The 16,539-nt window shown below is 61.6% G+C and overlaps 2 protein-coding genes across 5 annotated transcripts in view; one reads left to right on the forward strand and one right to left on the reverse strand.

The window, feature by feature from the left end:
- Positions 1-3,818: 3,818 nt before the first annotated feature.
- On the reverse strand, positions 3,819-13,080 carry NCDN (neurochondrin). 4 transcript variants are annotated; one of them, XM_038557935.1, is made up of 8 exons: positions 12,927-13,009; positions 12,542-12,609; positions 11,505-11,645; positions 9,448-10,416; positions 8,428-8,669; positions 7,621-7,845; positions 7,127-7,269; positions 4,892-5,328 (listed from the first exon to the last, which is right to left on the reverse strand). In XM_038557935.1, exons 2-8 carry the CDS (start codon positions 12,572-12,574, stop codon positions 4,892-4,894), a joined length of 2,190 nt encoding a protein of 729 aa, XP_038413863.1. In that variant the 5' UTR covers positions 12,575-12,609; positions 12,927-13,009. The 4 variants fall into 4 exon arrangements, with proteins under 4 accessions (XP_038413864.1, XP_038413863.1, XP_038413865.1 ...); XM_038557936.1 differs by lacking the exon at positions 12,927-13,009 and having other exon boundaries at positions 3,819-5,328; positions 12,542-12,574; XM_038557937.1 differs by lacking the exon at positions 12,542-12,609 and having other exon boundaries at positions 12,927-13,080.
- A 317-nt stretch (positions 13,081-13,397) lies between these two features.
- The window catches only part of KIAA0319L (KIAA0319 like), a 93,865-nt gene continuing 90,723 nt past the window's right edge, over positions 13,398-16,539 (forward strand). Inside the window, exon 1 of the mRNA XM_038557933.1 lies at positions 13,398-13,623. The gene's annotated coding sequence lies outside the window, so the exon portion shown is untranslated. The remainder of the gene's footprint in view (positions 13,624-16,539) is intronic.

The following is a 16,539-nucleotide window of genomic DNA, read 5'->3' on the forward strand; positions in this document are numbered from 1 at the left end:
CTTCCTTGTTTAAAGGAAGAAGATGCTGAGACCAAGGCCTAGAAGAAATCCTCGCAGAAGTACTTAGTACAGGGTGTGCCGTGCTCTGTGCTAAGTACCTGGTGGGACTGGGTCATTTCAGCCGTGTCTCTAGAGGGGAGGACGAGGCACAGAGGACTGAACCCGTTTGCCCAAGGTCGGGTGGCTGGCTGAGGGTTGGTGCTGGGAACTCCTACCCGAGACTGCCTGCCACTCGGGCACTGGGAACGGAGTTCTGACCCCCTCGGCCTGTGCTCCCCCACATCCCTCTTCCTCTCTGACACCAGTTCCTGCAACTCCAAGCAGTGGGACAGCAAAGTAGGGGGGTCACAGAGGCCTGTATGTTTCCGAGGCCCCTTTCCAGGGAAGCGGATGATGCCAAAGGAGAGGTGACAATGTGGCGGTGGATGACAGAAGGGGGGGTTAGCCCCAGAAGGTAAGTGGAGGAGAGGATCCCAGTGAGGTAAGTGAGGGGGGATCCCAGAGACATTTGGCAGGTGCGGAGCTCAGGCCTGGGTCATCCCAGCCTGGGGGGCCGTGGGGCAGGAAGAGGCTAGAAGCAGCATCACTGAGAAGTTTCTGGAGGCTGGAGCCACCAGCTAGGTGGACGAGCCAGTCGGACAGGGCGGACCCGAGGTCTGGTGTATGTCACGCAGGTCTGTGCGTGCGGGGGTGAATCTGTGACGAGACCCCCCCTCCTCGCCTCTTGGATTCAGCGGCGGGACATCAGAAGCGAGGCTGCAGGACAGGAGGGTGCGGGTGGGTGTGTGGCACCCTTTGGGGGAGGCCCAAGGCTGGCGATGCCCATGCCCAGCCCTGGGGACCCCCGGCTGTGTCCGGCAGGCTGCAGGAAGGGCGTAAGGAGTGGACAGGCTGTCCGTCCAGGGGCCTCCAAGGGCTTCCTCTGGCTACTTCCTTGCGGCCTGAGACACCCCTGTGGCCTCCTTGTCCCCCCGCCCCGCGACCACTCCTCAGCCACGTTGCTACTCACTGTCAGGGGCGCAGCCTCGGCCCTTCCTTCCCATCTACGCTTGACGAGGGCGAGTCATTCATCCTCAAAGCCCTGGTGGCTGCGGGCGGGCTGTCACCCGTGGTCTGGTCCGTACCTCTCGCGAGGTGCGCACACCCAACGGGGGCGGCCGCCTGAAGCCCCCCCAGCCCCCGGTAGTCCCCAAAGTGTGTTTCCGGGACCGGCATCCCCTGCCGCCCCTGTCCTGCCAAGGTGCCACCTCCCGGACGTCACCCGGCCTCCTGAAGCGGGGCCTCTGAGCCTGGGGCCTGGAATCTGCGTGTTGTAGACTCGGAAGGGGACGCAGCAGCTCGCTGGGGTTTGCCTACTAGGGACGTGGTGACAGCTCCCTGATGGCTCTCGCGCTCGGCGTCACCCTTCCCACCTGCAGCTGCACGAAGCGGTCGGGGGCCTGGAGTGTGTCACCTTCTTGCCCGGAAGGCTCGGGAGGCTCCCCGCGGCGTCTTCGGGGCACACACAGTGTAGGCACCCTGGGCGCCCCCACCCCCTGGGCTGCGCTGATCGTCCCTTCAGGCTCATGAGCTGCTTCACAAGAGGATGATGGGGGGGTGGGGACCGGGAGGCCCCTCCAATGCACGATGGATGCCGGAGCTGGGGGGGGGGGGGGGCGCAGCCGGCTGTCAGGGAGCCTGCATGCCAGCAGGCCCTGGTGGGGGACACACACACAGGGACGCAGGAGACACAGCGGCGCTCGTGCGCAGGTAGCAGGGCACCGTCTCCCCGGCTCATCGCGACCCCCCTCTTCAAAAAGTGAGTTTGTGTCTGGATCGGTTGTTAAGACCGCGGCCGGCTTGCCCTGGTGACACAACCAGGCCGGGCCACGGGACCAGGTGGCACAGGAGATGCTGAGGCGCCACCTGGCGGTGTCACGACGGCAGCTCAGGTCGCCTGTGGCCCTGGCCGCAGAAGCCCCAGGAGTGAGCGGGCCTGGTAACGTGGCCGCGCCCTCGCCGACCGGGGCCCAGGACTTTCCAGACCCCGCACCTGCAACTCCCAACTCCCCGAGCTCCGGGCCACAGAAAGCAGGCGACCCCTGGGTACCCCACAAGCAGCATGAACTCGCCATTTCCCGAAATGAGCTTGTATTTTGCATTAACCTGTTTCCCAGCGTTCCCGGTGATGGTGAATGGCCCCATTATCCACTTAGTGGCCCAGATCGGGTATCCAGGAGGGCTCTGGATCCCTCCTCACTCCCAATCACCAGGCCCTGATAACTAACTCCTTCCTGCATCTTCTCCACCTGCCCTGCCACGGGCTTAGTTCAGACTCGGTACTTCCTCTCTGAGCTCCCTGCCTCAGTTCCCCCTCGCAGCCAGTCATCTTTCAAAAATGCAAACTGGATCACGTTCGGTCTGGCGAAAACAAATCTCAGCGTGGTCCCACAGGTCTGCTTGTGAGCACGGCACACCAGGGCTTGCAAGGTCCGGTCCGTAGCCACTGGCCCAGCCTCCTCTTCACGTGCTACGTGGCAACAACGAGCTACTTGCAGTTCCCAAGCCCGCATGCCTTTACACCGCGGTTCCTCTGCTCGTCTGCCTGGCAAGCCTCTCCTCAGCCCCAGGTCTCAGGGCAAAAACTTCCTGAGCTTTCTCAGACTATTGAGTGTAAGAGCAGAGGGGCTCCTATGCTCCGGCCATACTTTGCTCAGACGCCCATAGAAGCAGCTGATTACACCTGAAGGGGCTGGTGCCTCGACTGTCCCCTCCCTAGATTTTAAGCTGCTTGACGGCAAGGCCCGTCTTTCGTATTTCCTCCAGGGCACCCAATGTAGGAACGGGACTGTCAGGACCTCTAGTAAGTAATGTTCCTCCGCCCATGCACAGCCAACAGCAGAGGCACATGGGAAATGCTCAGTGAGCGCTTGTTGGCTGGAGGGCCTAGGTAGGGAGGTCCGCCAGGTGGGGGCTGGGGCTGGTCTGGCTCCAGTCTGACCACTTCGGCTCAGGCCCGGGGAAGCAGCAGGTGCTTGGCTCCAGTCTCCTGCTGGAGCTCTCAGGACCCTTCTCCTTCCCCCTTGGCATAGAACAGAGCTGAACAGTTGGCTAAGTGTCTGCCTTCAGCTTGGGCCACGATGCTGGGGCCCTGGGATGGAGCCCCACTGCAAGCCCCCCATCCTGGCTCCCTGCTCAGTGGGGAGCCTGCTTCCCCTTCCCCCTCTGCTGCTCTCCCTGCCTGTGCTGTCAAATAAATAAAATCTGCAAAAAAAAAAAAAAAAAAAAACCATGAAAAACAAGAGGTGAACCGCTGGTTGCCTAAAAGCCACGTTTGGCCTGGAGATGTAGTTGGGGGCAGTAATGATTTCATTTTAAAAAATGGATCAACATTCAAAAATCAGATTTTGCATAAAATTGAGGGTTTCTGACTTGTCTTTGTTTAAAAATTGGAGGGCGTGGCAGTAGTACTGGGTGGCCCTCCTCGTCAGCACTTCACTTGTACAAAAGCCCCGAAGCCCCGCCGGGCCTGGCCGCCTCAGCACGTTTGCCACCCTGCCCTGGGAGGTCCAGGCTACGGGCTGGGCACTCAGCGGCCTGCTGGCTCTTGGCTCCGGCACTCACTAGCACATCATCACCTCGAGCCAACCGCCTCCCCGCGCTGAAGTGCCTTCACCTGCAAAATTGGGATAATGCCTGTGTCGCAGGATTCTTGGGCGGGCTAAAGGCCAGGACACCTGTGAAGTGTGCTTGGCCGGGTGTGTGTCCAGCAAATGGTGGATGTGAGCTGCGGGAGGCGGGAAGGAAGAGAGAAGGTGCAGGACAGACCACGCGTGGGCCACCTTGTCACCAATGAACATTTATTGTGTCTGCATGTGCACAGCTTTGAACGTGGCGATCACAGAACGCACTGGGGGAGGGAAGGGGAATGGAAGCAAGGGGTCAGAGGGGGAGGGTCCCCCGGGTTCCTAAGGAAGGTGGTTCCTGCTGGAGCCGCCAGTCGCGTCTCTCTGCAGAGAGGAAGCCTAAGCAGGGGTGGGAACTGAAGCCAGGCACCATGATGGTAATGGGGTGCAATCACTAGGGAAACATGCGGATTCTGGGGACAGGTCCCTCCTGTTCCTGGCTCCAGCCAAGCCAGATGGCACGAGGGGGACAGGGATTAGATGCTCAGGTGCCCAAGCAGGGATAAGGACAGGCAAAATAAATAACCCCCCAGCCCCCATCGTCACTCTGCTGCAACACGACACAGAAGCTTAGACACCAGGCCCTAAGGAATCCTGGGTCCCCTCAAGGAGGCTCAGGTGGAAGGAGGTGTCCCCACCCCCACACCAGGCCTGCCCACCCCAGAATTCCCTGGGAGGACGGGGCAGCCCAGACCTTGGGTCAGCAAATTTGATGGGAAGAACTGCCATGTCAGCGGTCTGAGCCTGCTCTCTACCCAAGGGGCCAGGGGCGAGAGCCAAGGGGCCAATTTGAAGGACGCGGACCTGGGAGGCCAGAGGGGACACCACAGCCTGGGGGAGCCCACACCCTGGCCGGCAGGGCACATGGGCCGAGGCAGCCAGCTCCTGCCAGCCCCGTCCCACCCTGGGGCCTCCCTCCTGCGGGGGGCCTGCCGTGGGGACCATGACACCCAGGGCCCCCTCCTGGGGGGGCTGCTCCAACCTGCCCCAGCCTGGCAGGGGCGGCCGCGTGGATTTCCAAGCCAGTCCCTGCCCCCGGGGGGCGGACGCAGTTCCTTACACTTGAGGGCTGGGCCCTGCGCCCTCGCCCTCGGGAAAGAAAGCCAGAAAGCTGGGGTGTTGGGGGGAGCTTGGGGAGGGGGTCCAGTCTGGGGGCTTCAGGGCAGATGCCTCCTCCCACCTTCCCTCGCCGCCCACCCCCGGGTCCGTCCCCAGCGGACACCCGCTCAGGGCTCCGACAGGCACTGCTCTAGGGCGGCCATGCGATAGTGGCTGGCCGTCTCCTCACCCGCCTGCAGCCTCATGGCCTCTCGGCACAGCCGGTTGGCCCGGGCCAGCTCCACCAGCACGCCCTGATAGGCTGCGACCATCTCGGGCTTGACGGAGTTGGGGCTGACGCTGGCGAGCAGCTGGAGCAGCTCCTGGGGCCAGCGGGAGCGTAGGGCGGCGGGCGCCAGCCAGGGCAGCAGCGGCACGCAGCCCGTGAAGGCCTGCATGCCCAGGAACCACAGCTCCTGCAGGTCGGCCCACACGCCCTCGTAGTCGGGGGACAGTGCCAGCACGGCCTGCTCCGAGCCGGGGGTGGCCCGTGCCACGTGGGACTGTGACAGGAAGAGGATGGCGGCCGCGAAGAAACCTCGGGAGGCCGGCGTGCCCTGAAGAGCTGGAAGGCAAGGGGGCGAGGGGCCGTGAGGTGGGCGGGCGGGCGCCTCCCCAGGCCCTCTCCTCCACCTCCTCCGCCCTCTCCAGGACTCTCCTCTCTGGCCCTTGGCCTGGGTGCAAGCCCTACCTCGCTTCACTGAGTGACCCTGGGGAATGCACTTTCCTGGCTCCCGTTTCCTTACTTGTTATAACGGAGCCAACAGTGCTAACCTTAGTGATCCATTGTGAGCATTAAATATAATAATCTCGGGACACTCCCCCTCTGGGTGCCCTTCCCACTGCCGGGGTAATGACAGGATTGTGACAGGAGAGCCACGGGCTGGAGAGCCATGGGCCGGAGAGCCATGGGCCCGGGGACCCACGGGCTGGAGAGCTATGGGGCTGGGGAGCCACGGGCCTGGGAAGCCATGGGCCTGGAGAGCCACGGGGCTGGGGAGCCATGGGCCTGGAGAGCCACGGGGCTGGGGAGCCATGGGCCTGGGGAGCCACGGGGCTGGGGAGCCATGGGCCTGGAGAGCCACGGGCCTGGGGACCCATGGGCTGGAGAGCCACAGGGTTGGGGACCCACGGGCCTGGGGACCCACGGGCTGGAGAGCCAGGGGGCTGGGGACCCACGGGCTGGAGAGCCACGGGCTGCGGACCCATGGGCTGGAGAGCGGGTTGGGGAGCCACGGGCCTGGGGACCCACGGGCCAGAGAGCTACGGGCCAGAGAGCCACGGGCTGGGGATCCATGGGCTGGAGAGCCATGGGCTGGGGAGCCACGGGCCGGGGAGCCATGGGCCGGAGAGCCACGGGCTGGGGATCCATGGGCTGGAGAGCGGGCTGGGGAGCCACGGGCCTGGGGAGCCACGGACCTGGAGAGCCACAGGCTGGAGAGCCACGGGCTGGGGAGCCACAGGCTGGGCACTGATTTGACTCTTAGGCCAGAAGAGGGTGCCAGAGGGGGCCCAGGGGGTGGTGATGGGGCTTCCCTCACCCCCATGCAGGGGCCCACCTCGCTCCCGCAGACCCTGTGTGGAAGGGGGTCAGGCCAACCAGTGGCATCTGTGGGGGAGCAGCCCTGGGGCTCCACTCAGGGGCAGAGGGGCCACAAGCTGGAGCATGGGGCTGACCCTGGCCCACTGCCTCGCTCCCTTCCCGCTGCCAGGAGACTCTGCTGGGATCCCTGCGCGGGGAACAGAGAGGCAGCTGAGGGGACAGGCTCGTTACGCCCTGTTCCCAGGCATCTGCTCAGCTCCTCCAACCTGACAGATGGGGCACAGGGAACAGGCGGGGACAGAGGGACCCAAGCAGACACCCACGGCCGAAGTGGGAGACAGGGAGGGCTGGCAGGGGCTGGAGGGCCTGGCCCTCCCCCCGCACACAGTCGGGGTGAGGCAGGCTTGCGGAGAAGGTGCGTGCAGAGGAGCAGCAAAGTGCTGAAGCCTGTCACCAGGGAGGTGAGGTGCTGAGCAGAGAAAAACCTCAATGGGAGGAATAAGGTTTCTGACTCAAGGCCTGGGTGGGGGCGGCTCCACCTTGGGCTGCTGGGATTCCAGGTGCCTATGCCTGTGCCTCTGAGCAGGCCTGTACTTACACCCACCAGACCTTGCCTTAAAAGTCTTCAAGAAGGAAGAGAATGTCATCATTTGAGGAAGAAGGGTGGGGTAGAGTGGGGGACGGAGACACAGAGAGATTTCCTCTCCTTTGGAAAATTCTGTAAAAACATCCCCTGAAAACAGGGACTTCTGCCTGGAGGCCCACAGGTGCAGCCAGGTCTTTGGCCCCTACTCCTTAGGGCCGGGGCCCCAGGCCTTACCTGGAGAGGTGCTGAGGAGCCGGGCCATGAGCAGGCCCAGAGTGGCCACGTTGGCAGCCAGCAGGAGCCTGCCACTCTGCTGCACTAGTGCGGGCAGTGACGTCATCAGGGTGTTCATTAGAGACGTGAAGCAGGCATCTCGCCTGGGGAGACAGGGAGGGAAGGGGGACTGTTTGAGGGTTGTTCCTTACACCGAGGCCTGGGGGAACCTGGGGTCCTGGGCTCCCAGTTTCACCAGGCAGGATTAGAGACGAGGCAGCAGGGTTAGGAGCTAGCGGTGGGCCCTGGTGCCATCTGGGAGCGGAGCCTGGGTTACGGTGGGAGCTGCGGGGCTCCGGCCAGGCCCGGTCCTCGTGCGGGGCGCCTCTGCTCTGAGAGCCATCCATTCTAACACTAACGGGAACGCACGGGCGCAGGGAAGCAGCGTTGAGATGCAGATGTGAGACAGTCTGAGCAGCCCCCCTTGCTTCCTCCAACCTCCTCCCCGGCCTCACTTGATTAGCCCTGGTGCGGTGACCACAAGGTTGAGGAAGATGTGGCAGCAAGTCTGCAGGCCGATCTCCACGCTGTCGGGCAGCACTGAGGTATCATGGCCCGGGGATGTGAGTTCCCACTGCTGCAAGAAATACTTGCAGAGAAGTGAGGGGGCTCCCTCTTTGATCAGGATCTCCCGGGGCCCATCTTCGACAGTCAGGTGGCACCAGCCGGGCAGGAGGAGCCTGGGGGTGTGGAAGGAACACATGCGTAAGGGGTGCGGAGACAAAGGCACGAGGATTCCCTTTCTTGGGGGGCATCCCACCTGTGAGAAATGACAGCGGGGGTGAAGGACCCGGCCTCGTGGGCCCCACAGAGACAGCACACGCGGTGGTGCTTCAAGGGCCTGGGCTTGAACCTGGGCTCCGCCACGTGGCGTGCGCGTGGCCCACTTACTTTAACCCTGAGTCTTGGTTTGCTCATCCTGAAGGCGCGGATGAGCCTTAGGCCATAGATCTGCCGTGTGGACCAAATGGGATTTTTTTTTTTTTTTTGTCAACGGTAGAGCAGAATGCCTAGTGTGTAGTAAATGCTCGGAAAGCACGAGTTCTCTCTCTACGGACAACTCGGAGGTGGGCAGGGGAGACTCGGCTGACCAGGAGTCCTGCGTGAACAAGCCCCACCCAAGAAACCAGAAATAATCCTAGAGGAAATCTCGTGCCCCAGTTGGGAAGCCTGGCACGGACAATCTAGGGGTGAGGCGGTGTCCCCTTGTTGCACTTTTCTTTAGGACAGTCTGGCTGGACAGACTCTAACTACCAACTCACCGGAGAGCATCCCCTGGCCAGGTGGGCCCTGGGGCGGTGGGGGAGATGGCCAGGGTGGCCACCTGCTGGGAGAGGTCATTCGCCTCCTCGGCCTCCTCGTAGAGGGTCTTGGCATAGCGCACAAGGAAGGGCAGCAGCTGGCAGACCTCCTTGCGCAGGGATGAGGTCTCCTCGGCCAGCCAGGCCCCCAGGATCCGCACCGAAGCAAACACAAAGGGCTCCTTCTGCTTCTCTGGCCCCACCTGTTGCCATGGGACCCCCGTGAGATGGAGCAGGACCAGACCCCCTCCCCGGCCGGGACAGCATGCCAGCCAGCCTAGGAACACCACACCTAGAGGGGAATTCCAGCCCCTGAGCCCTTCGAAGGCCGGCCCTGCACACCCAGCACCTGGCACACAGTGAGCACACACCCGACAGGCGCCTGGCACGGAGCAGGCCCTCGGGGCACGCCGCTGAGCTAAGGGGGCTTCAGACAACATGTCCCCACACTTGCTGCGACTCCACTCGCATCCCCGTCCCCCCTGAAGTAGCTCAAGGCTGGAAGGTCCCTCATGGGTCCCCTGGCGGCCCTGACCTGGAGGAGTTAGCGGGACCTCCCCGGAGGCCAGGAAGCTGCAGGCCTGGCCCTGCAGCCCTGGCCCTGCTCCGGTGCCGGGGTGCGTGTGTTGCATGTGCAGGTGCCGCACTCGGGGCGGGAGGCGGAGCCAAGCAGGCTGCTTCCATCTCGTGTGCGTGTGTACCGGGGGGAGGGCTGTGAGTGGGAGCCACCGTGTTGTGTGTGTGCGTGTGTGTGTACTGTGATGCGAGTGCACATATGGTGTGTGGTATGGTGCTTGTGTGGAGGCTCAGGGAGGGAGGGAGAGAGAGGCTCGGCCACACTACTCCCGGGAGCGCTGCAGGATCGGCCCGAGTGGGCATCTGGGCCTGTCCCTGTCACACCGCATCCCTCTGCCTGGCCCTCTGCCCACCCCACCTCCGGCCCCCACCCCCAGGCTCCCTGTGTGGCCACTATGCCCTCACCTGCTGCAGGTGGTGGATGACAGCCCCGATGGCCTCCTTCATGATGCTCACGAGCTGTACCTTCTGGGGCTCCTTGAGCAGCGACTGCTCGCAGCGGGTGCACTCCTGAATCCCCAGCTCCATGAGGGCATAGCAGGCGGTCACCACATCCTCTTTCACTTCGGTGCCCGTCTCCTCCAGGGCCAGCCGTACCTCCACACACGCCAGATTCACCAGCAGGGCCAGGAACTTGCTCCCGGAGCTGCCCGCTGGGATCCAGTCGGAGCCGCAGGCGTGCGCCAGGCGGGCTGCCAGCTTCAGCGCGGGGTTGCGCTGCCAGGAGCTCAGCTTGCTGCCCAGGATGCGTGCCAGCCCGGCCTGCAGATCCCGGAGGCATTCGGAGGGCACGGTTGTCGGGGGCAGAAAGAGGGGCAGCAGCTGGCACAGCTCAAACTTGCTGGCGTCCTCGGCTTTCTGGAAATCTTCACTGAGGCCCCGCAACACGGCCAGGAGGTCAGGCTCCGCCTCCTTCCAGCACTGGGTCTCAGCGGCAGCCAGCAGCCCCACGAGGAGCGCCAGGGCCTGGTCGAAGCCGTAGCCGTGCCCCAGGTATGCTTGACACAGGGCGGACACGGTGCCGCCAGCAATAAGGTGCCGGGGCCCCCGGGGGGTGCCTGCCACAGCTGTCAGGCACTGGTAGGTATCGTCGATCATGGAACGGCGAGCAGCGTCATCTGGGTCCCCCCGGGCAGTGAGGAAGGTGCTGAGGATGGGGATCTTGTTCAGGACCTGGGGGTGGCCGGCCAGTTCAGGGTCACTGCAGAAGCAGGCCAGGAGGGCCACACCCAGGGCTCGGAGAACGTGGTCGGGGCAGCCATCAGGGGCCTCCTTGGTGGTCAGGAGACGATTGGGGAAGGTGAAGCCTACAGCATCAAAGATCCGCCGCCGAGTTTTGGCATCGATGTCCCCTGCTTTGACTGCCTTGGTCACCTGGGGGGGGGGCGGGGATGTGCTATCAGCAGGACGAAAGGAAGACTGGCCCCTGCCCCCTGGGGAGCTGACCATCAGCAAGATGAGGTTATGGAAGGGGACTCGCTCTGGGGTCAGAAGGCCCCCCAGAGGTCATTTCATCCTGCTCCTTCCTCCCATGGGAGACGGACTGTTGTGACCTCCGGGATCCCTCAGCTGTGATTATTTCCACAGAGGGGAGGTCCAATCCCCAGCTCCTGCCATTCCATCACCTGGTCATTTGGGAAGTTCTTGCCGACGTCTAATCTGGATGCCGACACCCGATTTGGGCTTACAGCTCAGTTTAAAATCCCCCGGGGATTTAGGGTCTCTTCCTTAGCTGCTCCCCCCAAAGCAGCCTCCGATCCATTCCTGCCACCTTCTCAGGGGAAATGGCTCCTGTGTCTCGCCACTCTGCCTGTCAAAACATTTCCCCTTACATTTCACCTCAACACCTCCTCTGCTGCAGTGTGAGCCCTTGACTCTGGAGCCTTCTCCCTGTTGCCATGGCAAACAAGCAGCGACTGTACTCCCTCCTTCCTTCACCCCCCACACACCAACCCCCCCTTCCCAGCACTGCAGCTCCTGCTCTGCTGGCCCCAGCGCGGCTCCTGCAACAGGGCTGAGCCCCACACAGCTCCCTCACCCCCAGCCTAGCTACTGCCATCCCGGCTATCCCTTGGGACCCCTTCCCAGCTACTTCTAGTTCTGCTACTCTCTCCACCCCCAGAGCAATCATCCCCAGCCCTCAAGTACTCTGCACTAGTTACTACCTGCTGCTGTCACCCTATGAGTCAGCTCCCATCTGCTCCGGGACGCCCCAGAGAGCAGACCCAGGCAGCCTCCTCCGAGGCTCCTAGAGCCCCAAGCCTTATTCACTCCCATTCTCCCCTTTGCCCCCATACTCAGGGGGAGCAAAGAAGATGCCAAATGTAGGCATCTGGGGTCTTCTTGGGTGCTTCCAGGAATGCCAGCACAAGCTATGCATCCTTGGGGACTTTCTGACCCCATTCCTAGGGGGCCCAACCACCCAGCCCTTCCCACCTCCCAATCTTTGGTCAGTTCCTTACTAGCAGCAGGGCTGCAAACTGCTCGCTGTCATTCTTGGCCTCACGGAGGGCTCCCAGGTAGCGCTCCAGGGTGGGGTTTCGGCTCTCTGCCTGGTTCAGAGCTGGCTCGCAATCCGAGGCCATGATGCCCGCCTTGCCCAACTGTGAACACAAGAGGGACTGAGCATCCCTCTGCAGAGGAGGGGTGGGGGTGGGAGTGGAGGATGGAGGGAGGGATTAGCACAGAGGGAGGGATCAGAAGGGATGGGTTCCTCAAGACTGACCTCCCTTGTGGCAGCCCCTTAAAGGTACTGGACCCTCAAGTCCTTAGGGACGAAGAAGGGACCCTGGTCCAAGGTCACCTCCAGAAAGCGGGAAGGAAGGACCACACATCCCGCTGCTCAGCTGCACAGCAGTGGGAGGGAGCTGCTGGCCTCCCTGCTCTGCTGCCCCTGGGCACCAGAGGCCGGCTTTCATCTCCCTCCACCCAGGCACACCCGGAGGGAGTGGTGAGGACACACAGAGGAAGGAATGGAGACACACACGGGTGAAGTTCGATTATCCGGACTCAGGCTGACACGAGGGAAAAAGGGCATCCTAGGTTTCCCTTCCTCTCCCTTCTCTAAAACAGGCAGGAGGCAGGCTTCTGCAGGAGTGAGGGTGCAGGGGGCCGACCAGGGACGCCTCGCAGGCCCGCTTGGGGACCCCACCCCTCCAGCCAGGGCTCCGAGTCGCCCCCGCAGGCTCCTTGCCTCCTCTCCTTTCCCTCCCTCGGGCAGAAGCTGCAGCAGCAGCAGCAGCAACAGCAGCAACAACAGCAGCACCAGGGGCAGCAGCAGGAGCAGCAGCAGCAGCAGCAGCAGCAGAATTAACCCTTAGCGCTCCCTCTCCTCGCCCTCCCCGCCCCGCCCCCAGCCCGTGGATGCCGGCCGGGGCTGGAGAAGCAAGCGGGGGTCCCGGGTGGCTCCCAGGACGACGGAGCATCCACAAGCCGGATAATCGGAGCGGGGCGGCTGAGATGGGGAGATGAGAAGGGGAGGGTCCCTGGCGGTCACCACCTGTCCCGCCGCAGCCAGGTCACAACACGACATTGATGAGGTCACGACAGGGCGGCGATGAGATCACACTTCACGATGGCGCGGTGATGTCACGCAGAGATCACGGCAAAATCACGACATGGACAGCCCCCAGAGATGACAGGGAGGATTAAAAAAAATTAAAAATAATAATATATATATATAGAGAGAGAGAGAAAGAGAGAGAGAGAAAGGTAGATGTTGAAAAGGGCCGTGACAAGATGGAGTCTCGACAGGGCACGATGATGTCGCGATATGGCGCGATGGAGTGGCGATAGGGTCCCCGAGCTGCGGCGGCATCGGTCGGCGCCGGTCGGCGAGGCCCCGGCCGGGGTGCAGGGGAGGGCCTGAGGGGGGCTGAGCTCACCAGGCTGCGGCCCCGAGCGCCCAAACCGCCTCCGAGCGCGCTGCTCCGGGAGCCTGGGGCCGCTGCTCACGCCGCTTTGCCCACTCCCGGCTCCAGGCGGCGGCGGCTCCACCCCCACCCCCGCTGCGCTCCCGACCAATCCGCGGCCGCCTCACTCGCGGCGCCGGCCAATCGCAGGCCTCGGCGCTGAGCCGTCGGGCGTGCCGCCGCCGCCGCCATCTTGCTTGTGGGTATTGCCCGAGCCTGGGGCGCGGGGCCGGCGCGGGGTCGGCGCGGGGCGGGCAGCGCGGCGAGGACTGCCCGTGGAGAGCGGGAGGCGACAGCCTGGGGGCCCAGGTTCCTTCGCTCGTGCGTAGTTGTGTCCCCCAGCGCGGCCCCTCCTCCCCCGCGGGCGCGCGGCTGGCGCTGACTTCCGGGCGGGGGGGTGGGGGCGGGGCGCGTGGAGAGTGTGTTTCCGGGTCGAGCCCGGGGAGGCGGGAGGAGGAGGCGGCGCTTCCGGCCGCGGTCGGCGTCCTGGGAGGCAGAGCGACGGGGAGCTGTCCGGGTGGGGAGCGCGCGCTGCCTTCTTCCTCCTCCTCCTCCTCCTCTCCCTCCTCCTCGGGGTGAGGGGAGCGCAGGCTGGGGCCCCGACCCCATGGACCGGGAGGAGGCGGAGGCCGCCGAGAGCCGGGGCCGCGCTGTGCGGCCCTGAGCCCCGGTAGGTGGCCGGGGGCGGCTGGCGGCCGGGCCGGGGACCCCTGAGCGCGGGGGGCGGGGGGCGGGGGCGGGCGGGACGGGCTGCTCCGGAGGGTGCGCTGGCCGGGTGCTCTGGGGGCCCGGAGGTGGCGCTCCCGGCGCGGCGCGGGGCAGCCCGCCGCTCCTGGCTCCTTGCAGGTGCGGAGCTCGGGTCCCGGCCGGAGGGCCCGGGGCCTGGTCGTGCAGCATCTTCATCCCTAGACACGGCCCGGGCTCGGGGAATGCTGCCCACCCCGCACCCCGACCTCTGCAGCCGCGCCCCGAGCTGCAGGCCCTTGCGTTCCGTCTCCCCTCCAGGATACAAAGTTGCTGCGGAATCAGGGGGGCGGGGCCGCGCACGCCCCGGGCTGCGGTGCTGCACCTGCGGGCTGCGGGCCTCGGGGGAGGAGGCCCCGCGGACGCCAGCACGAAGGGGGCGTGCGGGGTGTGCGGGGCCGGAGACCTCGGGCGACCTCGGGGGAGACCTCGGGCGACCTCGGGCAGGCGCTTGGTCCCGTCGCCTCCTGCTGCTGGCGCCCCAGTCCACCTCCCCGGTGCAGCCAGTGAGCAGCATGAGCTGAGTGTCTTTGCGCTTCGCCTCCGTGATGAACAGGCCGGGGAGCTAGGAGCAAATCGGAAAGACGACCTCCCAGAACAGTCTGTTCACTTTCCCAGCTATTTGGAAAACAGTGTCTGCAAATATAAGCAAAGTTATTCATGGCAGTCTGCTCTGTAACTTTCCCAACTATCTTGAGACTTTGTGTTTTTTTTTTTTTTTTTAAAGAGCTTTATGCTCGATTACTCATACCAGCTGAATAGGCTGTTTCAGACTTTGTCGTTGCTCAAACATATCTTATCGCTGTGTACATAAGTGGAGTTCCACGTATGTAGCTGACAGACTGAACTATGATACATCCCCCCTCTCCCCTCCATCAACTTGAAGCATTAAGTAAACATTACCCCCCTGCTCTGCCGGAACAGCTGTTGCAACCAGAGAGTGCTTTTATTTCGGGTGTGCTTGTAACGCCCTAAATGCCAGAACCATTGCAAGCTTTTCTAGATTTTTCCATTGTCAAGTATCGTGGGGGTGGGGAGGGGGTGTGTGTTCTCCCCCCCCCCCCCCCCCCCCCGTGTTTCTATCCTTTGATTCTATAACAAACCATTTGGATCTTGTCGACTCTTGTTGTTCCAGCCTCCGGTCAGCAAGGCTTTGACGACCCTAGCAGTGATTTGTGCATTTAGGCAATTGTGGATTTATTTAAGAGGCGCGGCTGGTTGGGAGTTCACATGAAAAGAGCTCTCTCCGCCTCTCTCTGAAGCATGGCTCGGCTCGTAAGACCTTGCACTTCTAATCAGCTTGCTAATTCAGTGGTGTTTATTAACTCCCATCTTCAAAAACCTATTCATTTCTTTTATGCTTCTGTCGCCCACCTGTCAGGCTATTGATGACAGGTGTTGAGTCACTTTGAGTTTAAAATCCTTTTGTGGTAGGCAGAAATGTGTTGGGTAAGATCCGTACACACACACATGCACATGCACACTCACTGTTCCATCTTGGGAGGCTAGAGAAGTTGCTGGATATACTTTCTAACTTAGGCTCCATTTCATAATCCCTTGAGCATGTCCCTGGCGCACACATCTTTCAGCTTCCTGCTCCCTAACATACAACTTCAAAACTACTAGAAATCAGAATGGATGGAAATGAATGACAAAGAAGTCCTTCAACGCTTGAGGCTCGGTCAAAGCCTTTTCTTGGGTGGGCTGTACCTCAGTTTTGCAGCTATGTGTGTGTGCGCGTGTCTATTTCCTGGTATTAGTCAATATTGATATCCGGCCCATGTGATGCCAATCTCCCCGTATGTTGGCTTTGGTTGGGGGTTGGGGTCATTTGCCACATGTGGGTGACAGGTACGCAGGACAGAAGAATTTGAATAGCTTCTTCAGAACTCAACCAACTCTCATGATATTGCCAAGATTTATATAATAATTTGTACCATGTAGGGAAGTTGAATAAGACAGACGAAACAGGGCAGCCCAGGTGGCTCAGCAGTTTAGCGCCGCCTTTGGCCCAGGGCATGATCCTGAAGTCCTGGGATCGAGTCCCATGTCAAGGCTCCCTGCGTGGAGCCTGCTTCTCCCTCTGCCTCTGTCTGCCTCCTTCTGCCCTCTGGCTGTGTCTCTGCCCCTCTCTCTCTCTCTCTCTCTCTCTCTCTCTCTCTCTCTCTGTGTCTCATGAATAAATACGTTAAAAAAAAAAAAAAGAGAGAGAGAGATGAAACAGATGAGAATAATTTTTTCCCTGGAAGGGACCTAATTATCCACCTCCTAGATTCTGGAGTAGCCAGCACAATGTCGAGCATGTGATAAGGGCCGTGCAAATATTTGTTGAGCGTACCTATGAATTCAAGTCAGGAGTTGCAAATGATTCTAGGGATCAGGTAGGTGATAGAATTGTAACTAGGATAGATTTTTAAGATCATAGCAGTGGGGCGGCAGTAAACTGGAGAGTGCGTGTGTTCCCTAAAGACAGTCATGAAAATATTTATTTTTATTTTTTAATTTTTTTTGCCTTGAAAATATTTTTAAAGCACAGCTAGATAAAACTCCTGGGTCACCCATACGTCTGATAGTCCACACTCTTCACAGGTAAAAAAAGGTGTGTTTGGTCAAAGTCACAAAGCTGTTAGGAGCAGCCTTGGGGCTGAAACTCAGACCTTATCTTCAGGCTGGTGCTCCTAACATGCATCCACACAGGTGTCTTACTGTTACCTTAGAAAATAATACGATGTAAAATGTTTCAGTTTCACGATGGATTTATTTCATATCCCTTACTCTGTTTTTATCCTGATAATTATAGGCTTCGTCAAGGCTCAGGTTTAAAATTTACGGGCAGGTATGA

The sequence above is a fragment of the Canis lupus genome, chromosome 15 (assembly GCF_011100685.1).
Source record: "Canis lupus familiaris isolate Mischka breed German Shepherd chromosome 15, alternate assembly UU_Cfam_GSD_1.0, whole genome shotgun sequence".
NCBI classification, from domain to species: Eukaryota; Metazoa; Chordata; class Mammalia; order Carnivora; family Canidae; genus Canis; species Canis lupus.